At 42.4% G+C, this 24,741-nt stretch overlaps 1 protein-coding gene across 3 annotated transcripts; it reads right to left on the bottom strand.

The window, feature by feature from the left end:
* On the bottom strand, positions 1–24,704 carry LOC117413199 (G protein-coupled receptor kinase 6-like). Of its 3 annotated transcripts, XM_058997145.1 has the most exons (16): positions 23,243–23,574; positions 20,518–20,613; positions 13,545–13,657; positions 12,458–12,535; positions 11,812–11,912; positions 10,852–10,944; positions 10,662–10,725; positions 10,112–10,252; positions 9,754–9,944; positions 9,513–9,550; positions 8,635–8,724; positions 7,391–7,599; positions 6,917–7,054; positions 6,213–6,350; positions 5,709–5,843; positions 1–5,515 (listed from the first exon to the last, which is right to left on the bottom strand). In XM_058997145.1, the coding sequence occupies exons 1-16, from the start codon at positions 23,292–23,294 to the stop codon at positions 5,465–5,467; spliced, it is 1,728 nt and encodes a 575-aa protein (XP_058853128.1). In that variant the 5' UTR covers positions 23,295–23,574; the 3' UTR covers positions 1–5,464. The 3 variants fall into 3 exon arrangements, with proteins under 3 accessions (XP_058853128.1, XP_058853126.1, XP_058853125.1); XM_058997143.1 differs by lacking the exons at positions 1–5,515; positions 23,243–23,574 and adding an exon at positions 24,624–24,704 and having other exon boundaries at positions 5,522–5,843; XM_058997142.1 differs by lacking the exon at positions 1–5,515 and having other exon boundaries at positions 5,522–5,843; positions 23,243–23,579.
* Positions 24,705–24,741: the final 37 nt, after the last annotated feature.

Raw genomic sequence — 24,741 nt, 5'->3', positions numbered from 1 at the left:
TACCCAAGTTCATTTATTTTACAGTACAATACACTTCGTACATGTGGAGGTAAATAATTATTATACAGACAGACAAAGCTTTTAAATAGATTTTTTTTATTTTATTTTATTATTATTATTATTTAAAGTACAGTGCTAATGCCAGCATGTTTGGCCAAGTTTAACAAAAAAAAAAATGTCACAGGCACATGTTGAAAAGAATGATATGGGCCAAGGAAGACGCCATGTAGGTAACATGAAGAGATACAGTAATGACAGGCGCACAGAATTCCTCAGACTCGTGTGAGATACAGTAATGACAGGCACACAGAATTCCTCAGACTCGTGTGAGATACAGTAATGACAGGCACACAGAATTCCTCAGACTCGTGTGAGATACAGTAATGACAGGCACATAGAATTCCTCAGACTCGTGTGAGATACAGTAATGACAGGCACACAGAATTCCTCAGACGTGTGAGATACAGTAATGACAGGCACATAGAATTCCCTCAGACACTCGTCTCTCACGTCACAACAGCATGAGAGCGAGGCCACTCCAGTGGTTGCATACACAAGAAATGCATTTGAAAAAAACCCTGTCAGCTACAGTATGGCACCCCTATATAAAACACTAGAACCTCTACACACCTCCTTTGAACACAGTCCAACTCCCCCCACCCTACTAAGACTAGCAGCTCTTCCTCATTTGCACAGCATGTTGCCGCTTACAGCCCAGGTATTCTCAGGATAGTGGAACATTTTAATGATAAGCAAAACAAGGAGGCCAACAATAGAAGATTCAGTCATACATAAGTTACGAACAACATATTTAGACATCATTACTAATATAACATTATTTAAACACATACCTAACTACAGATAACCAGAGAAGCTGTTTTTGTATCGACACTCAAAAGGTTTTGCCCTGCTGTTACCCACTATGGCACAGAGATTCCAGTTCCACTGTTGGGTCTTTGGCAGCTACACTGAGAGGACTGGAATACACTGGCACTGAAACACATGGCTGTGCAGCTAGGTAAGGGTGCATCACACTTTGCTTTGTTTTTCTTTACAAAATCAGAAATTTTCTTAAACAAATTTGTAACGCATCGTGGGACTCTTCAAGGGTTCTCCAATTTTGTAAACACACCCGTTGGCAACAACAGGGCCAGTTTTTGTCTACCAAGCCCTGATATGGTAGTACATCAATGCATTTTCACAGGTGGGGCATGCCATGAAAACTGTGTGTTACACTGATACACCATTGATATCAGACCCCTGGCAAGCCTAGCAGGTTTGGGGTGTTGAACCTGTCCCAATACACACGAGTTGGAACACTTCGAAGAATCATGAGTTTGTTAGTAATCTGACACTGAAGTCTCATTCCATGCAATCTTAAAATGACAACTTCCTACGTCTATGGAGACACCCGCTCTGCACGACTGGAAGAAAAGCATTAAAAAAATGTTTTAAAAAATAAATAAAAAATCAGGAGGTAGCAGTAAGATGAATTTGCTGATAGTAACGTTTGTGCGGCTGCATGCTGCTTTAAGGAGTGGCGTTATTTTTTTTCAGCTGATTTTCCTCCCTTTTTTTACACGTTGCTTCACACTTCTTTTTTTACTCAATTAATCTAGCAGGACTGGCAAGCAGGGAGAGAACCTGAAGCAGCAGGGGGCTGTATGCTCTAGCACAGTCTGCACGGGACTTTAAAAAAGAAAGCACAGCAAAAATCTGTAGAATCGGACACACACATTCACATTGTACAACTGAAACCGAGGAAGCACCTTTTAGAGCTCAAACCACTGCTCTGGTTTTCAATATGGGAGGGCAGGAAAAAAAAAAAAGAGATTTAGATGAGGTATGGTACTGAATTTGAAAGATGTGGAATAGGTTCCCACCCCCCCAAGATGCAAACCTAGATTGAAGCCAGCAAGTAAAACCTGAATGAAAGGGCACCCCCAGCAGTACGAGCTGATAGAAACTCTGAGGTAGCTGTTCAGACTCCTAGGTATTCTACTGGGGAGAGAACACACAACCCCTTGGCAGTATATGGAGTTAGCCACTTGACTTCTTTAGCAGTACTGCACCAGTCTTGTGGGTTTTATAACAGCGAGGTGAGAAGTGCCGTTGTACTCCAAACAGATGCCTCCACCAAACCATTCTAAATTGAACATATGGGAAAAGAAAACACTGAAAGTGTGGGAATCGTCTGTCTGACTGGTCAGGAAGCTAATCATCCTCTTTTCAATCTGCACAGACACACAACAATGATCTAGCATCACCGGTGGAGGCAAACTCAGAACAACACTGCAAGCCCCATCTCAACCCGTTTTTGCGTCTGTGCTAAAAAGAGGTCCTCTTCCTCAGTTCAATAAACAGCTGTTTGTTTAAGTGTTTTTTATATCATTAAAATGTAGATACGGTTACAAAAATATACATATTCACATCAGTGCAATGCAAGCGAAATGACATAACTGTGACTGAATTATTAACTTCTCCCTCCTGTTCACAGTGTGTCGAACCCTGGCTCAGAAAGCGTTTCAACATGGAAATTCAAACTCAGTCTTGCTCTAGTTTACAGTGTGGTGGTGTCCAGGTTATTGCTAAATAAACAAAACACAAATAAGTCACAATTTTACACTGTACAGTACTTTAGAAGACTGGAATGTATTTTTAAGATAGACAAATAATGAAGATGAGGGAGCTGGGATCTTATCCTACTGTTCAGGAGAACTCTTCCTATGGATCTGAAAGCAAGTCTCTTATTATTCTGTCTCCAAGTAGGATCACCCCAATACTCCATTCTTTTACAGAGAAGGACACAAATGAAACCACGGCAGACAGAGCTGACTTGTATGCAGCAGGATGTAGACTTTCTTCATAAAATAGCTTTTCTTCAGCAGTCAAGTCCCTTTCTTATGCACTTTACCTTACACAGTACCTTAAAGCATACGGGCATACAGTTAAAAAGGCACCTTGAAAAGAGACCACCACCATCACAAGTAAACTGCTCATAACACACCACTAGATTTTAAAGAGCAGTAGCACTGGTTTGGTTAATTTAATCACACGATAGGGAAGATTAAGGGCTGTAACATCTAATGTTGTGAATCGTTCAGTTATTAAGGGGCACACAGTATACTGCACATGAATGCTTAATTTAAGGGTGTGCATGCAACAGTGAATCTAGTACGCAAGAAATGGGAGGCTTCATATTTTAAGCAAGTTTTTTTTTTTTTTAAACCCTTGGTCAAGTTAGAAGCATGCAATATACAACTAATTTACTCTAACTCAATTGGGAAAAAAAAAGTTTCAAATAATTTGTTTTTATAACAGCTCAATTTGAAGTACCTTTATTAAAAAGGTAGTACAGGTACATTAACAAAAAAAAGAAAAAAAAAGGTCAAAATATGAATGAGCCAGATCAATAAGGCTTCACAAGATACCCCAACACAGAGAAAAGTCTTCTGTTTGGCAGAACTCGTGTCAATGTTTTCAGACCGATGCCCACTACTGGTGGGTTCAGGTAGTTACGTTTCAAGGCACTAAAGAACAAATAATAGATGCTGTTAATCATGAGAAAACATGCTTCTTGACAGGTAATCCATTGTTGAAAATGTCCCTGAATTAAATAAAATCAATTGGAGAGGCATTAACATCACAAATCTTAATTGTCAGCCTCCCAGACTGCATGGGCGCTCCCAGACAGGTGAGTGGATTAAGACTCCCGTTTGAACCATTCCAGATACCTCGATCATGATGTATAGACAGTATTGCAGAGTCTTTAATTAACTCCTGCTTTAAGAGGTAAAACACCTGCTACTTTGACAGTACAAAACTAGAACCAAACTAAGTTATGTATTTCAAGCACTCTCAATGGGTTTTGTTTTTCATTTTGCAACATTAACATGTTTTTTTTTTTCCTCCTTTCAAGAAAATAGGTGTGAATTGAAGAAAGGAGGAAACGCTTTGGAAACGTGGCCCTTAGAGTCTTAATGCAAACTACATGCGGAATTCTGAGGCTTGGGGCTCTGGGAGTTCTGAAGGTGAAAAATAAAAGAAGCCACAGTAATGAAACAACAACAGTGAGTTCCAAATCTTTGGAATGAGATAGCACAAAATATCATGATAACCCGTTTAGGTTTAGTATATGGATCCTGCAAGAAACAAAAAACGCTGGCCCAATTTCCAACAAGAATAAGAAAACTGTTTCTGTTGTACAGATTTTACACGACACGAATATTACTTCTGTGTGCAAACAGTTTGCACATTCATAAACTGAGACCCAGCTGAATGACATAGCCTATTAAAAAAAAAACTAAAATTAAAATAAAAAAAAACACCCACAAGATTCGTAAATACAGCAGAATGCAGTGGTAGATTCTATTACATCTACACTGAACTTTTACAGGATTGTTTTTTTATATATATATATATATTTTTTTTTTCATCTCGCCTGTACAATTAAAAGACTTGTCTGTTTTTAAAAGGACCTCTCTTTTTGATCTCTTGTCCAACCCTGGTAAGTCCATACCCTTTGAAAAGAACTGCGGTGTTTCGCTATTGCATGCAAGAGAAGCGTAATGCTTACAGTAAACAGCTCTCATAATTACGAGCACAATATCAACATCCAACACGAGTGGACAGTTAATGATTCATTCAGGAGGGTTGGTTCAATTATGTACAATAGCTTTCTTCTTAACACGCCTGGTGGTAATGCATTTTAGTAAGAGTTATATGCCATCTATCAAAATGTTTTTCAATTAATTCTTTAAAACACCTTGTTGTTTTTTTTGTTAAATGAGTTGATGTAACACCCCCTGGACTATGCTTTAGCTCTAGCTGTCCTTTTCCATTTGAAGGATATGTGGACACACCGGTTACTGACAAACCACCATCATCATAACTGTCTCTACAGGGGACCTGAAGTCTCTCCAGTGCTGTCCCCAGCAGCTATCGCATGCAGATTGCCAGACAGTATATGACAAGTGGAATCTCTCTTCCATGGACTTCCAGTTCATTAGTAGGATATGCGTCTTGCAGCTATCACTGAAGGCAATGGTTTTGGGATCAATCCACTGTATTGGTGTGTCCACAACAGTGTACTGCGGTACCGTTCAGTATAAACACTGTACTGAACCCTTCAGGATACCACAGTCCTGCAAGTCTCCTCACACTTTCAGTGCTGTAAACTGGATGACATGGAGCGCAGTTTGAAACTCATCAGGGCTGAACTCCCTTTTGTTGCCATACCTCACTATTATTTTCCTTAAATAACATTTACTGTATGGCTATATACTGAAAATATACATTCCCATATTTATATATATATAGAATTGTCTTAAATACAAATGTGCAAAAATTGTAAACAAATTGAATCCTTTTGCGGTGCGGATACCTCTCCACCGAGGGGGGGGGGAATGCTTTTTTCGTGGGGTGGGGGGCTGGGCAGCGCGGGACAGGCCCGCTTGGGTCTTCGTCACAGCCTGGTGGGTTCCTCCTCACTGTCGCTGCAGTTTCCACAGCAGTCCTGCAGGGGGAGGGGTGGGGGGACAGCTCTGTTATTAATGGGAAATGTTACAATTGCAGGGATGGAAATAAGACTCCCATGCTGTACAATCCCACAGAGTTGAAAAAGCGGTTCTGTAGATCTTTGTAGAAAGGTACACGAGCCTGACAGAAACAGGAAGGCCCCCCTCTTCCACCACTCTTCGCAAACTTACCTGCCTCCCAAAGAGTCGCTGCAGCAGCCCCTGTTTGGGCTCTGGGGAGGGCTGGCCCCTCCAGTCCAGATCTGGTGGCACTGCCCCATCTGCATGGAACACGTTGAGCTCTTTATAGCACTCCATATCAATCATCTGCAAAGACACACCACCCAGCATCAGTGCACAGAGAAGGGGTCTACAAGGCTTTTGCTGAAGTGTAAAAGCTGTACACACACCCTGCTCACAATCCGTATTCATGACACTACAAAAACAAACCATTACAGTAATGACCGATAATTAATTAAACAATAGTACTGGACATGAAGACTCCGCTGCCGGACAGTTGACCATGTCGGCCACTATCGCGGTTGGCAAATTATTCATTTGACAGAATTCCAAACCTGAATTCTACAGTCTGACTGAAGCCTGCAGGAAACTTCATTTTAAAACTGGTAGAACAGGCTTTGGTACCTAAATATTCTCTCGGCTCCTGGCAGTGGTGATTACAGGGTCTATGCTCACCTCGTTCTGCCAGGGGATGGGGATGCTGCCGGTAGAGACCTTGCTGTAGAAGTCGTTGTCCGTGGGCTCAAGCTCCACCCCCTTCACAGTGGAGAACTGCTCAATGTCCAACACGTCCTTACAGTAGATAGCCTGGGGCTGTTGGGGACACAGGTACACATGCAGGTCACTGAGCAGTAGGGGTTACAGAGAAAAGACAAATCACGATGCTAGGACGACGTCCCGGTTATGAGAACAGCGATAAAGACATAGCGACAGGGTGGCAACTGACTAGAAGCTCTAAAAAGATAAACCCAGCCCAAACAACTACCCAGCCTTGCACACATTGTGCAGCCATAAAATAAATCACAATACAAGATTAGATTATAAGGAAGCTAGCTAGATTGTCAACACCACTCTGTTTTTCAACCTGGTAATAGAAAACCCGAAAAACAAAAGTCCAAATTAGGTGCCGTTAAGTTTTAACCTCGTCATGCATGGTGACCCTTATATGGGGACAGATAAAAAAACAACTCTCTTCTACTCTTTATATGGAAGACGCAGATGCATAATGACCGCATATGAGAATGCCTTTTTTTCTCCCATATAAAAGCAATGGGAAAAATATACTTAAGTGTCCAGAACTACATTTTTTCCCCAGCTATTGTCAATACTTCATGCATGAAAGGTTTCAATGCATGGCGGCGGATCCTAACTCAACTCACGTCGGGAATGAACGGGGGCTCCAGCATGCCTGCCTCCAGCCTCTTGAAATTGATGGACTTGAAGAGCGGGTGCACCTTCACTTCTGCAGCACTGCCACCCCGGCAGCCAAGCCTCTGGATCGGGTCCTTCTCCAGCAGCTGTGAGGAGCAATTCCAAACATCATGGAAACAAGGCACCCATTGCATAGCAGTTTAAACCAATGTGCACAGCCTGAAAATGTATCATCCTTGGCTATTAGTTACTGACAATTGTAGCTCATCAAAGTTTGCAAAGGCAGGGTTTTAAACTGGAAAAAAAAATCTGAAACATATTGAGAATTGGTGGTAGTCAGTATCCAAACATCTGGATAGAACTGACAGCCAGCTAGTTTCAGTCTTCTAGCTGGGGTGTTTCTAGGGTGTAGAAGGAAACTGCATGGTTGACAGGCTACAGACTGACTGGCTTGTGTTGGCGCTGGAACCAAAGGCACCCACCATCCTGCAGAGAGACTTGGCTTCCTCCGAGAACTTGCTGGAGTACTCCTCCTGGACCTCCTTCACCAGCCGCTCCACCTCCTCGCGATTGATCTTCTTCTTGCGCTGCTGGAAGGGGGACTGGCCCTCGATCATCTCGTAGATCAAGCAGCCCAGAGCCCACCAGTCAGGGCTGAAGGTGTAGCGTTCGTTTTTCACCACCTCCGGGGCTGACAGAAGGAAAACAGGGAGGGGGGGGGGGGGGAGGTCAAAGAGAGTTAAGATCTTAACATTAGAACATCAGAGGAAGCCACTCGGCCCATCAGTGCTCATCTGGTTCATCTCAAAACTTTGTCAAGTCATGTCTTTAAAGCATTTCACAGATTCATGACTTGGTAACCCTTTCCATTAGGGGTATGGTTTCAGATCCGTTGGTGGAGTCTGACTCTAACCCTTTGAGTGTACCGGCTGTGAAGGCGAACTGGTTTGTTTCAGAGACTCGGCAAAAGCCATGCCAACATGAGGAAGTAATGTTACCAATTAAACAGGGTCGCCCTCTTAGCAGGCATGTTTGTATCTTCAACTAAAGGAGATACTGAACAAGCATGCACCTATATTGGTAAATGAAGTACCATCGAGAGTCTAGGCAGGTATTGTAAGTGTATGGGCTCAATTCTCATTCTCCTCTTTGAAAAGTACAAGAGGATCTTTCAAGTAGGCCAAGCAGAGGTCAGTGTTTTTCCATGACTGTTTAAGATTTCCTGTGCCAAAATTGGTTGGCATGAAATGGAAAAAAAAAAAGAAAACCTAAGAAAAAAAATAAAAATAAACACCTGATAATGAAAAACAACAGTCATTTTGGGACCAACACAGATGTGTGGATTACAAAGGGGATTAGGAGTTTAAAAACACAAAACAAAGAACACACTAGAAACAACGTCACACTGGCCTCTGGGAAGAAGAATGAAACACCCTTTACCTGCCAGTCAAATCTACTAATGTAAATGGCTCAAAATAACATAAACCAGTCTGGAGGCTGACCACAACACAACGGGATTAAATGCATGATGCAAAATCTGATTAGATCTTGCTCGGTTACCAATGGTAAAATAAATTCTCTTATAAAACGCTGCTAACAAACTTACTAGCTGTGGCTCTGCTGGTAATCGTGCTCTGTTGGTATTTGGAACAGGCAGGCTACACTATCTGGGCTTATCACCAAACGGATACACGATGCGATACAGAAATCCATACAGTGCACTCACCCATGTATCCCACTGTCCCAACTCTGCCTTTGATCGTTTGCCCCTCTGGCACGTGAACAGCCAGCCCCAAATCAGAGATGCGGATATGCCCTGAACGGAGAAAGAGCACAGGTTCAAAAAACATTTTCAACAGCGCCATGAACACACACCACTGAGCGTCCACTTTGAATAAATTTAAATTTCAGACAGCAAGTCCTTCTTCAGCTGGATGGAAAAAGCAGTGCTGTAAACAAGTCATTGTACAAAAAACAAGAATAACCTCAAAGTGCTGCATCCACTGAGGAGAGGTGGAGTGCGCTGGGGACAGGCCAGCAGCAGCAATATATGTGCTTTGCTATTTGTACAGGGACATGAGTATCCTTGTGGTGTAGATGATTTTGAAAAAATCCAAAAAACTTTTGCATTATAACATCTTACTTGACTTCCGAAGTGCAACAGCAGAAGCGCAAAAAAAATTTTTACTATTTATTTTTTATGTTAGAAATCAATTGATAACTAAGTATTGCAGCTAAGGAATTTACATCTTGCACCCTTAGCATACAGACATGCCTTCAAATAAATACGTGAAGCACCTATCCTGGGTGGTGCCAACGCTGCAAAGGTCTTAACGAGTTGAATGGATTTGCAGTTTGTCGTCTTTAGATATCGGTTAAGGGCCCCATCTGCTGGAGATTAGGGGCCCTACAGGCTGTATATAAAACAGCAACATGATTTTCCACGCCACTGACCTGCATACAGTTCTAGGAAACACATCTCACTCTAAAGTGCAAAGCAGTAGCTAATCTTTTTTTCAGTAGAAGTCATCCAAACAATATTCTTTTAAGTACCAAAAGGAAACGAGATGGATTACAGGTTCTATTCAGGGCTCATGTACTCACCGTGGTCATCTAATAGAATATTTTCTGGCTTCAGATCTCTGAAAAACAACATAAACAATGAAAAGAGACTCAACATTTCTGATTTGGTACACAACCCCAAGACTCACCCCTTCCAAAACAGACTAATCAGTTCTATAAGGCACTCATCATTCACGGATACACAATAGGAAACGTGTCTCTAGAAGAAGCGCTGATGTCCCGGTACTGTACGTGCGTACTGTGTTAAGCAGGAAGGAGGTACCTGTACACAATCTTCTCCCGGTGCAGATCCTCCAGCCCACAGCACAGCTCTGCTGCATAGAACACAGCTCTCTTCTCATCAAAGCCTGCCTGTCCCATGTGGTAGATATGGAACTTCAAATCTCCCCCATTCATGAGTGTAAGGACAAGGCACAGGGCGTCTTTAGTCTCATAGGCATAGGCCAAACTCACCTGCAAAAAAGGGAAATGCAGTGTCAAGACCACAGAGTATGGTAAAGCATAGAAGAAAAAAAAAAACAACATGGCAAAACATAGTAAACTATAGCAATGCATAGTCTAGCCATGGGAAAAGTGCAGACAAATCCTTTGAAGTTTTAAAACAGCTCCCATGTACTTACTACAAACCTACTGTTCACTTTTTCCAAGATCTGTTTCTCGTTGAGAGCCATGGACTCTCCCTTCCTCTTTTTGATTCTCTTCTTTTCCAGCTTCTTGCAGGCATACATCTTCCCTGTCGCTCGCACCTGACATGCACAAACCTGGCATGGGGAGAAACGTGAAGGAATAAATACCGTCAGGTCCGCTGTTGTGGGCCCACGTCACACGATTCATTAACTGTTAGTGTTAATGTTATTTGGACTACAATAACCCGACTGCAGAACACCACGGTCCCCAACGGCTTGCTCTGTGCCAGCACCAAAACCCAACGCTCTGTGTTGACTGGAGTAGCACAGCAAAATGTTCTGGTGCTGCGTCTCTACAAGCTTGAATAGCACTGTCCAGTAAATCACAAACCACATTAAAAACGCTGGAACATTTACTCAGCAGCAAGCTTGTAAAGCAGTTCCACTGCTCTCAAGAAGTTATTCATCAGTCAATGTGACTCTAAAAGGGTGCAGAGTGGAGAGAGGATGCAGTCAGAGAGTGTGGGAGACATGCAGCTCTTACCTCTCCGAAGCCTCCCTTCCCCAACACTCGGTACTGCCGGAAAGTGTACTTTGTCACAGGCTGCCTAGAGAACAGGAAAGGGGACAACGCGGCAAGGCTTTGAAACAGTGCGAAACAGATCCATCCCGAGCAGTGCAAATGATTTGGTGTGTGAGCCGGGCACAGCCCCTCATGCTACAACTACACCCACCTCTCGAGCCACTTCCACTGCAGAAACCTGTTGAAGTGCATGCTGTCAAGGTAATCCGCAAAGGGAGCCACGCTGAGATAGCCATGGATCAATCTGCAAGGCAACGAAACCGATGAAAATCTATCACTGCAATTAATATGACGCTTAACACACATCAGCTCAAACACAGCCAGCTGAGCATGGCAACATTTCAAACTATAACACACATCAGCCGCCACCTCTCCAGTTTCTTGATCACATTGGATATCAATTATTTCAGAACCATTTATTGTACAGGAAAATGTTTTGGCAACCATGGGGGAATTCCACCAGGGGGCATCACTTTGCAGAACAGGAAGGGCCCCAGAACACCACGTTGCGACATCCTTAACCATGAAATGTTTCAGTCAGCTGTTTATCATGTTGTCGTGTCAGGAATGCAAGCCACTGTTGACTTGGACAGAGGCAACACTGAGCAAGTAATAGGATAGGCTGCTCCCCCTGGTTGAGATTTATTTATTTAAACCACCAAATTCTGTTCCCCAAGGGCCGCTGAACAGATTTCCAAAACAGTTTTCCTATACATAAATAGATCCAAATTCAATGGGATGTCCAAAGTGCAAATCCCAGAGGAAAGCACATAAACTTGATGTTAAACTGAGTGGTATGAATAGGTTATATATATATATAATCCTTAACATCAAGTAATTTCAGGTACGTTACTGGCCTATTTATTCTTAATAAAATTTAGCACATTAAGGCAAGGGACTGATTTCAGTGATTAACATAGAAGAATAATATTTCAGCAACACCTCTTTTAAAACGGTTGCCTAGACCCCGCTTAGCCCTAATCTTGTTTACTACATGACATTATCGCTGGTGGGGCTACGTGCTTTATATCCAGGCTTGGTTGTGTACATGCATGGGGAATGAGAGTAATGGATTGGAGTGTCTTGGTGTTTGTTAAACGTGGAGACTCACTTGTTGCACTCCTTGAAGAGCTCCTTGCAGGCCTCCTGCTCCAGCCTCTCAGCACAGCTGCACGCCAGCTCCTCTGGGATCTCAGGGACCTGCTCCTCCGACTGCAGGGACACAGTGAGAGGGCACAGCATCAACACCCACAGCAGGGCCAATCCCTTCCAGTCCAGCTCTTTATTCCAACCAGGTCCTAAATCAGTTAATGGCCTCTTAGCAGGTTCGATTAAGGCTTTAGAACCTGCTTGGAGTAAAAACCTGGACTGGATTTTCAAGGGCCACAATTGAATACCACTGACCTACATCAATGCAACTGCACATTCTGCAAAAGGGCTCCAAACTCACACTCCGCCCTGCACCCAGTCCTGGGTTTCACAACAACCTTTAGTTAAAAGTATATTATTTAAAATCATCAGGAGCCAGTAGCTTGATGTTAAATAAACTGTTTCTCATTTATAGCAACTACTGTAGTATTAGTAAAACTACAGACTCAGGTCTGACTTGTTCATCCTGGGATGAGAAGTGTGATCATTTACTTCAGAGCAGGCTTTAAGAGGAGCTCCTGATACTAGGAGCCCATCCAGTACACACAAATCAACAGCCAGCATTGGCAAAGCTATTGCCAGTCTAGCTCTGGGAAACAATACCATACCATGGGGTTCAGGTGCTTGTCTATTAGCTGCTGCCCACACTCTTTTCTCTTCTCATCTGGTGCGACCTCATATTCGGCCTGCGGGGAAAACAAACACAAAACACACAAGCAGATAAGAAGACCAGAATATATGCTCTGATAATCTAGTTAAAGGCTAAATCCATTTCCCCCAGTTATTCCACCTGAACTCAAGATCAGTGTGGCAGGGTAACTGGGGAATGGCCACATCTGTGACTGCTGGCAGGGCCAGAATTAACCCCATCCCTGCCAACCTTACATTCCAACACAGAAACTACTTACAACAGCCAATCAGCAATTCCTGACTTAACTAAATGTTGGGTCAGTTTTCTTTTCTGACACACACACACACACACACAGGTGCCTTCCTAATGGCTCCTAAACTCCCTATTAGTTTAATACAGTACAAGCTGATCATTTGTGTTGTTGCTGTTTAATTGAACATGCAACATTATGCGTGCAGCTGTTAAAGCCCAGCATAACAGTCTTGTTTATAAATGAGGCGATTCGTACCATTCTGACAAACTCCTTTCCACCACCAGGAAGAGCTGAAGCTCCACTTAGGGGTTTTAATCCTACAGACCTCGACTCTCACTCGTGGGTCTGACAAGACTGATAACTCCTTGTGCATATCAAACACCCACTTCAGATTCTCTTCAAATCTCAATAATGCGTGAGCACTAAACGAACACCGGGGCTCCCCAGCTCGAGTGAAACTCAATGGACCAGCCCAGAGTGAATCCCTATCGCCCACCTGCACCCTCTCTGCTAAGCATGAGCCTGCTTGCTGGTTATGACACAGGAACAGAGCAGCATGTAAACATAAGACAAACAAAATCTCCGGTCTCCAGGGAGCGGGTGGGGAGAAATTAAAAATAGAGATGACCCTGCACTAATGTTACAACAGCGCGAATCACTAAACATTAAAACAAAACTGATAGGTGCAATGAAAGAGAGGGGGGAAAGGGCACACAAGCGTGCTGGTTGAGCCGAAGGGACACAGCACGGTCTCGCTTGCTCGTCTGGGTCAGCAAGAAGGGGGCGTGGAATCCTTGAGCTGGTTCCTTACCACAGCGTCCAGGAATCTGACACAGCGTGCGAGCTCAGGCCTGGTGTCGCAGAACTGCCGGAACAGCAGGCGTCCGATGGGCTGCTTCTCACAGAGGTTGTGGTAGTCTTTCTCTGCGGAAAACACAACAACTTTACCCAGGAGTAAAAGCCAAAACACGTGAAGCGACCCCACAGCCTGCAATAACCAACAGTGGACTCAGCCCTGGGAATCCTACCCCACGATGAATAACTATCTACCAGCTTTTTACCTTTAACTGAAGAACTGAATGTACAGTCAATGCTTTTTTTTAAATAGATCTACGCGAATAATAACCTGTGACATCAGCTGGCTTTACATTTTGTACATGAACACACCTTTGCCCGCTATCTATGTTATATCATAGCAGCACAATAAAAATGCTGTGTATTATAAACGTGAACTGGGATTTGCACAAACGAGTGACAGCTATAGTACTGCGCAAGCACATTTGCATGCCCAACAAAGACACTGTGTAAACAAGAGGTATGCAAACATCAGGTAGGGCCAGCAGCAGCCAACATTACCATGTGATTATAGCAATACAAACTACACCATGCTTTTCAATTTCAAACTGACTTTGCGTTTAAGCTTTGGCGTGTTGTTGCACTGTTTAGGGGTAACATTGACATTCTCCAGCACCCCAGTCTGGTGTGTGAGGGTGACTTGTTGCTGCAGGATATCCTGACTGACTATGTCAGGGCTGCAACAGGTATTTAATATCCGGCAACAAATTAAACCGTGCCGTATGCAATGCGTGGAATCAATAGATTCCTGAAGATTTCTGGAACATCAGCAATAAAACCCTGATCAAAATTCATCTACTGTACTGTATCAAGAAGTATGATCATTTGCAATCCCAGTTCAGTTTTAAACAAAAGAATATTTCACCTGTTAAAACATCTGTTCTGAGAGGAGCACTCCTAAAACAGCAGGGATGCTCTACAGCACACACACACACACACATATATATATATATATATATATATATATATATATATATATATATATATATATTCACCTCTTTATGTTTCTAAATGGCCTTGAAAGGTTGGCGCTTATTAAGCATGCATGAGGGATTTGCAAAAACCTTGAACTGTACATCTGCAGTTCTTTTTGTGCATTACAATACGTTCCTCATAGTGGTTTCCTCAAAAACATCCACCTCTGAAACAAGGCACTTGTCAATAACTTTGCAGTATCGAGGATTCCGGTATACTGTATTTGCAGGTCTGTCTACAAATACATACTGTGCTAGACCCCTGTATGCAGATCAATGAGGTTACTTTCACTTGTTTAGTCTGGGTCCCCTGTGACAGATATGTTGTCAGTCCTTTGTTGCAGGAATTTACTTTAAGATAAAAAAAACAGCTAAAACAGACATTTTCTAATAGCAAGCAGACCTTAAAGGACTGGGAAAGCTCTTTTCGTTATCGTTGAATGCCTTCTCCCCCTTTGACATTTTCTTCCCTTTAAGCATTATATTCCGTACTCGGGAGAACACATCCCTATTCTGCTCTCACCTCCAGAGGCTTTCTGTCCTTTGCTAAGTGTATTAAAAAACAACATGAAAACAATATTATATATAGACACACACACACACACGCAGTTTGAATGGCAAATCTCAAGTGCGTAAACTCTGAAAACATGCAAATACCCTCCCACCGCAGGCAACATTCCCAGAATGGACCCCCTTTGGCACCTGTACGTACACATTTCATATACATGCAAAACTTGGATTACTTTGTCCCGGGCTTCCACATTACAGAACCAGTGTAATAGAAGATACAAAGCAATACAACATCATTTGTGCACAGTGGATAAAGCCAACAACGTTAGGCGCTGTCTTTTCCCATTAACCAGAACCTATGTGTAGGTGTGTGTGTCATGACTCTCATACTGACCCTGGTGCTCCTTTAAAAACAAACAAAACAAAAAATTAAAAAGACAACTCTGGCCTTGCCCTGTTTTTCATGACAATTTCAAGCACTCTACACTCACCCTCCCCCCTCCCTCCCTTGCAGTCCAGCCCTTGAAAGATAACACTGACTTCTATTACACGTCAAATCAACCACATCATTCTCTCTTCAACAGCGACGTTAAAGGGTTTGACGTGAATAAACTCGGAATGTGCCAAAGGGGGTTAACTGTAGAAGACCTGCTACAAGCTAGCCTAAACAATTAAGAGGAGCTATATACAATTAATTAAAAGAGGAGATATATATATATATATATATATATATATTATATATATATATATATAGCTATACACACACAGGGTTTAAGACGATGATCTGTAGCTGCATTCTATGGCAGCCCTGTTTTCTCTCTTTGTAAGTAAACACGGAAGCTGTGGGTTTCCTGTGTCACAATGCTCAGATAATCTGCCCAAACCGTCTGCAAAAAGAGGGCATGACATGCTCTCTCCATCCAAAAAAGCAGGGAAAGACTCTGCAGACATGTGCATTTATTTTGCATTTTACAACACTATATATGAACAGAACAGAACCCTTAACATTTAGGTCACTCAGCAGCTTCAACAGATTTTGCGAGCGATAGTGTGTGGTGAAACAGTGAAAAACAGACTTCTCCTGTGCGGTATAAGAGATTTCTCACTTCTCCCTTTAAAACTTAAGGAAACCAAACAACATTTCATAAGCCTTACAATGCTTTGCATAGCAGAGCTTTAAAAAAGAAATGTGTTTGCCTGTGACTGGCTCCAAACTCTCTACTGCAACTCAGACTCGTTACTGTATTAAAAGCAACATGCTAGTTTTGATTTATTTTTGATTTCTTTTTATTGTATGAACAAAAAGGTGAATGTGTTTTGACATGCTGCAGTACACTGCTGGGGGAGGGTGTGCAGCTGCAAGCACAGCCCGTCGCTGGTACTGCAGAGCGTCGTCTTCTTGACATCCTCACCTCCTCTGGGGCATGCAGCAGGTGACAGTGTGGGAGTGAGAGAGGAGAGAAGATGTGGTTTGCACAGGGAAGCCAGTTATCTGTGTGGAGAAACAGCAGCACAGGACCCATACCTGCTGACTTTTTATCTGCAGATTCTTTCACTGAAGCAATCTTGCACAAAGGTTGTACTTATATGGCGTCAATATATTCCTTTCACTAAGAAAGGCTGTGAAATGCCCCTGGATTAAGACAATAATAATAATAATAATAATGTAGAGGGGTGGGTAAGCATTATGTCACATGTGATACAGAAATGGGCATTCCAGGGTTAAGGGAGAGAGATTCTGCACACATCTTGAGCTGAGAGAAGGTTCACAATGTCAGTCGCTCTCCCTGCTACTCCCCTGACTTTGCCTCGCTGTGTTCAGAGCTTTCACTCAATGTGCATTTTGAATAGTTTCACATTTTGCTGCCTATCATTTACACCACTATACAGTACTTAGAAAGCCTGCAACGTTTACTCTGCCTCTCACTAGACTAGCATTCAAGTAGTCGAGCACTCAAATAAGTTTTTATTCTGAAGACCCACCCTTGTGAACAAGAGACATCCGAAGACCATGAAAAAGCAAGAGTTTATCTTTCAAAGCAAAGGACAAAAAACAAAACAAGGAAGGCGGCTATTAAAATCAAAACTAAAATAATATCTGTTTCAATGCAGCCTCATTACGGGGCTCAAAGCTCTGGTTACATATATCCCCAGCAATCTGTTTGTATCTGAAGCAATGGCTCTACACATTTCACCACAGCTCTATGAAACTTCCTTCATCTTAATAAAACTTCATTAACTGTACATATAGGATCCTTCTACTCCTGCCGTGTGTTATTTCTGTCTCTATCGATCGCTGTAAGAGGCAGCAGGAGAGCAGAACCACTTGTGTCCCTGTATGAATAAACAGCCCCTTGGAAAGAGCAGGCTGCATTTTGCCTGTCATGTATTCCTTGTGCAGTGGTCACCAATTCATCATCTGTCCATTTTCTACACAAATACATTATTCTAAAGACACCATTGAGGGTTAGGAAACTGAGGGGGTATTATGAAAATCGAATCCTAGTCTAACTTTTAAAAACAAAAAGCACAGAAACAGTGATTGCTTTGTGTTCTGTTAGTGTACACTGCCGGGGCATCCCCTATTGAGCGTCTATCTCTTAACATAGTCCACTTACGACAGTATAATGTCTTCATTAATCTTGATAAACCAAAGCAAACAATGGATCTCATGACCGCATTTGCAGCTGCAGTTTACTGCACATTCCGGCACTTCTACGGCTGTGTAACTTGTGAAAAATACAAAATACAAAACCCAGTGTAGCCTGAAGGCTTCCCCAGAGATGCACGGTTTATAATCACATGCAAACTGGGGATAAAAACAAATCCCTCCTCGGTTACCAGAACCCGTCCGCAGCGTCGCTATGAAGTGCACGCTTTTGGTGAATGAACAAATGCACGACTAAATAAATAAATAACTAGAAGAGTAATCAGCAAACAAGGGTCTCAAATCGACAGGCAGAAATGCATTTTTTTTCAACACTTTTTTTTTTGCAATTAATTATAGATAGTGATATAATCTTGTAAATGCCTTTAGAAAACATTATTATTAAAACAGAAAAACAGCCAATGTTTTATTAGGTTCTGACTTTTCCATTAAAAAATTAATACAAAAACGGAAGAGCCTTTTTTCCCAGCAATACGCAAAGAAAGCACTTGTTACTGGGTAGAAAGGGCACGGGGGGCAATTAGTCGAATGTTTAATTGAAGCTTAAGATAAACCAAAGCCATGACGATCAATAAGCGATGAAGTGAATAATTGTTGCATCTACAGGAATAGCTAATCTGCAGTTCTAAGTACAGCATGTGTGGTATGTGTATTATTTAAAGGGATCTGTACCTAAATAGTACGCGAAAGGCCAAATAAACTAATAATAAATGAATGCATTACATTTTTAGCAATGGTTAGTGGCGGGAACATTAAGAAAACAAATGCTTTTTCAATTTCATACTGATTGATACCCGCCATTCTGCTGGACTCATCAAGCAGAGCAACAGCCGTCAATGACAGAGCACTCGGGTCCTTTAAAAAAGCAATAGGGAGGTACAGTAATCACAGAACACGATGCTTCTCTGAAATCCTTATGCTAAAGGGCTGACAACACCATCAAATAAAACAAACGCTTTACAACATGATATCGTCGCTGTAGTGAACTGCAATAGCTGTATTGTTTCAAAAAAGAAAAAAAAAAAATTAAAAAATTAAAATGCACGAACATGTAGCTAGAGCAGCAACAACCCTCTTTACTGTGACGCCATGGAAATGCTGGCAGTCCCCTATCAGATAACAGGAAGATGTGCTGTAAGATTATGCAACCATAAAGCTTGGCTAATGATACGATTATTTAAAGAGGCACTGTCCTATTTCTGACGACTTAACTTTCTGATTAAAACTTGAACATTTTGGGAATGTTTGAAACCAATGAGAAAGGTCATTTTAAGATCCCTCCATCACTTTTTAATATAAATTGTTGCAACAAGTATTTCTGTACAAGACTGAGTATTAAATTGTACGCAGTGGAAATATCAGATGTGAAAAAAAGTAGCCCACGCAGTTAGCTTACTTTTATGTAAACACTAAGGCGAACACCTATGTACATTTTTGGTTAGCCACAATTCTAAGCGTCTACCACAACGTAGTCACACTATCCTAGATCCTTAAAGGTTTCTAAAGCTGAGAAGGGCTGGGCATGGTGAGCACTCAGGACAGTTTTGCAACCCTCTTCTCGGAGGCCAAAGACAAGAGATTGGGAGGTCTAGCAAATCAACTGTATACGAGGAGATTACCGAATCACTTTTAAGCATGCCCACTGGTTGGCAGCATCTCTCCAGCAGGTGGCGTCACACTGAATTCAATCTAGATTCTGAATAAAGTTTGATCACGTTTATAATACTACAGCAGCTACTAGGGGTGTGAAAAAATAAATCTTAATATGGTTTAGTGTAAAGCACTGAAGCAAAGAGCATTCCAACTGAATGCAAAATACACCGCTAATAAAATTTTAAAAAAGCCTGTTGAGTTTTAAGAAAAAACATGCGATTTGTTTTTACTAACTTGTTACAAAATCAGGCTGACACAACCCCTTTCCTAACCGCCCCCCTGTTCTTTACTGCAGCATGTGTCAGGACTGTGGAGAACTTCCCCTTCTTCCTCCTACCACAGCTTCCTGTGTCTCTGCAGAACGCAGGGTGTGAGCAGACATGGGGCAACCTTCTTCAAGAGCTACCTGAACCCCCTGCTCGCTGGCAGATCAACGGACCTCAGGGAGCCAGGGCGAAGTGTGCAACGTGCGAACGTGGCCGTGAACTCATGAAGAAAGAAAACAGAAACGTGGAGAGCGAACACTCTAAATCAGACGGCCGTCAATAAATCAAACAGAGAGGTCAACAACAGAACAGTGCTTTATCCGTGGAATATCTGGATCCCACGGGATCCTCTGAAGAAACGTACCTAAACGCTCCTGCAAGCATTCAAACCCAGATGTACCACATAAACAGGTTACACAAATGAGGAGGGGAACGTGGTAAACATGAAAGTACGAGACACACTTCATGTGACACGCTTCCCTTATCCACCACATTCTGCTAGATTGGCTTTGCCACAATGGGGCTGCCGAGTAATTTTGTTTTTGCTCATTTTGGTTGCAGTAATTATTATGACACTGTAAAAACCAGCATTTCATGGCATGTAAAGGATGTTCTAAAGCTAGTGCGAGACATGTGGCTGACCCAAATAGACTAAACCAATAATACACAAAAACATTCTGCACACTTCCTGGAACAAGGGTTGATAACACGGTACCATACAGAACATTCTAACACACAAGTCAACACTTACCTCGCCTAAAGATCCACGCACACCCATACTGTACTTTGATTTTTCTAAGTCTGGACTGTGATCATATACTGGACACGGTAAAAAGCAATTCCTGCAGTACTGCTTACCTATGGTCTGTCGTAGCTCCTCACACAGACTGATATGGGGAAACTGCAGCATCTGTTTCCATTTTTTACTCTTGCCTTTTCTCTTCCCTCCACCTCCTGTTAAATGAAAATAAAACAGACTTCAGGGGCCGCAGATCACTGAAAGCACTTCTGCACTGCCAGATATTCCACCAGCGCGTAACTGAGCAGATCCAAACTCTCATTAGCACCGATTAATATGAACAGTACTGTGTAATCTTATGCAGATGAAGGAACAAAAAACCAACACCAACTAAACAGTCTACGCCTGTATATAGAACAGCAGGCAAGGAAGATTCAACAACCCAATCCCCATAATCAACACCAGCGTCACATTCTGTTATAGTAAAACTGTTTCCAGTTTCAAGCAGCAGTGGGTTCATGGCTTTCTCTCCAATCTATATTAAAAAAATAAAAAGAAAAGAATAGGAAAATGAGATTTCTGCACACGTAAGTGAAAGCAGGCTGCTGACCACAATGACATGTTTGCATTATTTATTTGTATGTTCTGTTAAGTTAAAACCAAGGCAACGTTTCCTTCCTCTTTCATACCCAGGAGACCTACAAAATGCATCCTCTCTTAATCAATCTACAGCCTGGTTTGTTACTCCCTCAAACATATAGCTAATCATTTCTGTTCTATAACTCAAGAGGGACTAATGTCTAATATAAATCTGAGGAATACTTCTAAATATGTATTACGGAATACTGCTGCCCATTGTACCCTGTGAAACTTAAAAAGATTATGCAAAAAAAAATAATTATATATATATATATATATATATATATATATATATATATATATATATATATATATATATATATATATATATATATATAATCCCTTAAATTCAGCATACTAGCAGTAATTCTATCATCTTTGTAAAATAGACACATTACGTGGGTAGGAGACAAAGCGGAGAACTGACATGGGGGAGTTATTTAAATAGCAAAAACAAAGTGCAGTGTAGTTGTGATAATGGGTTTGAAGGGTCGGTACTGTTTGTTAGATTAACTGCGATACGCACACGTCTATGTCTCTTTAAATATCTATGGGACCTCTGAGGCACTGAAATGATGTTTTAATGCAGAGTTAGAGGAGAGCTCTTTAGGCAGTCAGTGTGGGATTCCCACCCTCTGCAGGCTACTGTAGAGACAGGTAAGGATGGGGCGACTGTGTTGAGAGCACTGGTGTGCCCAGACCTGCGCTTTACAAGGAGCTAAAGAAGAACTGCACAAGTCAGGCACAGCTCCAAACACTCTGGGTCACTTGCTGATTGTAAAAAGAAAAAGTTTTATTTTATTTGCTCTTGACGTACCAAAAAAAAAACACATTGATATTTCCATATTCAGACACATCCTGGAAGGTGAAGAGTTTACAGCCATGCAAAGTACAAAGTGTTATTTGTCTAAAATGAAACTAGGGAAAACAAAGAACATGGTCTATCTGTAAATCCACCTGAGCAGCAGCTCCACCTGCACTCACTGCATGCAATGATATTGAGCCAACATTTCTACCTGCTCTCCGAAACCAACTTCATGGTGCTTTGTGAGTTCCTTCGACAGTGTCGGCAATTACAAACAAACGTAAGAGGTGGGATCCTGAGCACATCTATAGACAATCTAAAAAGAAAGAAAGCTGGCAGGAGTGCACAATGAGAGGCAGCTCATCCCATCTCTCTAAACCCGAGTGCACATCACAGACTGGGACCCCCCCCCATTCACCACTGGGCACAGCACCTTCCATGCCAAGGCGTCAGGGGAGTTCTGACTCAACAACACATGTGTAGTGATTAGAAGGAAATGCACTTTACAGAAACTCTTCATTGATTAAGAAAGAGGTTCTACCAGTAGACATGTCAGCAGCACATTTCAATATGATGCTACGATGAGACCAGGGCTGGACCCTTGCATGAGATCAGCTATCTTGTTAACAAGGGTACCCTTGTTGTGATGAGATGTACAGTAAGTGTGTAGGAGTTTAGACATGAATTGTAATATGCATCATCCTCTGTGAGCAGGGATGGGAATAAGACTCCTATTGAAGTGCAGCTGCACCCATTCCAGGTTTTACTAAGATCCTGCGTGCCAAGCTGTGTGACAAGCTCAGGCGTGTCTTCTTAAACTCATAGTAAAACCAGAGATGGATCAAACTGCTATGCAATGGGAGTCTTATTTCCATCCCTGCCTGTTTGTTCACTGACGAATTCACCTCATTAAAATAATCAGATAAGACTCAGCTTATGGTTGAGCATCGTTTGTAATATAGTAAGTAACAGTAATTTTGGAAATCCTATTCCAAATGACAGCGAACTGTAATTCTGTTGTCTGGAGTAACTAGTACAGTCGGTACTGCCAAGCCCAAATAAGTGCGAGTCCGTTAAAACGAAAACTGTGGACTTGGAATAGCAATGATACTGTGAGCAGGACAGAGGCTATAACATATGCATCGAATTATTAAAACTACTACTGTAATGGAAACTAGGCAGAGAGATAACAGAACTGTCAACCCGCTGCAAACTAATATAACGGCATACATTACCAAGACAACGCAACCGCTAAGCGAAATGTGGGCACTACAACTGAACTACAATACAATACATAAATAAAATACGTGAATAAATAAACTCTGCTATCTACACGGCCTGCACCAGCTCGATGAATCCCCAGACTTTCCTTGCAGACAGCGTCCCGCTCAATCGCTTACCTTCTCTCGCCTTGAGCAGCACGGTGTTGGCCACGATATTCTCGAGCTCCATGATTTCCTGGGTTGTGTTGCGTACTGCAGGCGCAGGCCCGGCCTCGTCCCCGGGTTGACAGTGTGAATGTGTCTCGTCCTCCCCCACCCCCCCAAGGCTCAACGGTAGCCTCCTCTGACAATCTCCGCTCTCACTCGCTCTCCGCCCAGAAGCATAGAGCCTCCGCCGCTTTGTCAGTCCCCCTTGTGTTTACTCACATTGCCCGCCCACACGCTACCCGATTGGAGCACTACCGAGTTCTGCTGCACACTTCTGGCACTCTATTGGTTTGATCAGTCGGTTCACGCCTACAATCTGGCAGAAGCCCCCGCCCCCACGTCCCTGAAACGTATAGGGACTCTAGGACCACGGGAATCAGCCACAAAGCTGCGCGGTGATTGGTCATTCACAGGTTAAGCAGGTGAGGTGTTTTCCAGCACTAATCCACCTGCAGCATGATCCCAATACAATTGAATAACATTCAAATAAAAGGCACGTCACACAGTAAACAACGTTAAACAGAGATGATTGTTAGAGAGGAAGTGTAGTTCCCCCTCGCGTAAAAACCCGCCATTAAATACCTGTGCAATCAATAGTAATGTAGTTACTACCAACTGTAGTTAGGAGACTTCACCCACAATGTCACTGACACTTTGAAATGCCACTACAGTTTGCTAGAATAAGCAGCAGCGTGGCCTTCAGTTTGCTGTAGCCCAACTGTATATGTTTATTGCGCGTTTCAAGTTGACTGTACAAGGCTTTGTCAATAACAACCAGTAAATAATTTGGAACAAAGTTCAACTGATAAAAAAAAAAAAAAGAAAAACTATAAATAAAAAAAAAGACAGGCGGCGCTGTTGATCTATACTTTTGAGTCATTAAAGTTTATTATAACGGTTCTCTGTGCTAACGTTGCTCTAAACACATCTGTGCACCGCAGTACCCTGCCTGTTTGTTAATTTGTTTCGTTCCTTGACGTTTCTCACAAGTTTAGCAATGAAACGGGATGCCCTTGGTGCGACTGTACGGCAATACAGGATGAATTTGCTACCCTGCAGTGGATTGCAGCAGAGCAGCTAGGGTGGGCGTTGACTGTTAAAAACAGCCCTGCTCTTATAAAAGTTTACTGCGCTATGCCAGGGGAAACGCGTGGCGCAGTGTAGTAAAGAATGGTGACGTAATGTTGCATATCAGGGCAGTGTGGCGAATCCCACAGAAGCAGTATGTTGAAACATTACTAAAAAAAACCGTGTTCAACTGTATAAGACTCTACAGCACGGCCCAGGTAAAGCGTGCTAACAGAAAACAGAGGCAGGGCTGAAATCTCAGAACTAAAAAGAAAACAATTACCTGGGACACCAAGGTTAAAAACAACAACTGCAGGTCTCTCCTGCCTCTGGCACGTGGTTTGCGTTAACCGTGCTGGATAATGACTCGGTGTCAGATTTCTTTCAAGCAGCTATTCATC

This window comes from Acipenser ruthenus, chromosome 23 (genome assembly GCF_902713425.1).
Source record: "Acipenser ruthenus chromosome 23, fAciRut3.2 maternal haplotype, whole genome shotgun sequence".
NCBI classification, from domain to species: Eukaryota; Metazoa; Chordata; class Actinopteri; order Acipenseriformes; family Acipenseridae; genus Acipenser; species Acipenser ruthenus.
Note: the sequence above shows the minus strand (reverse complement) of the source record. Positions and strands in the feature narration are given on the sequence as shown.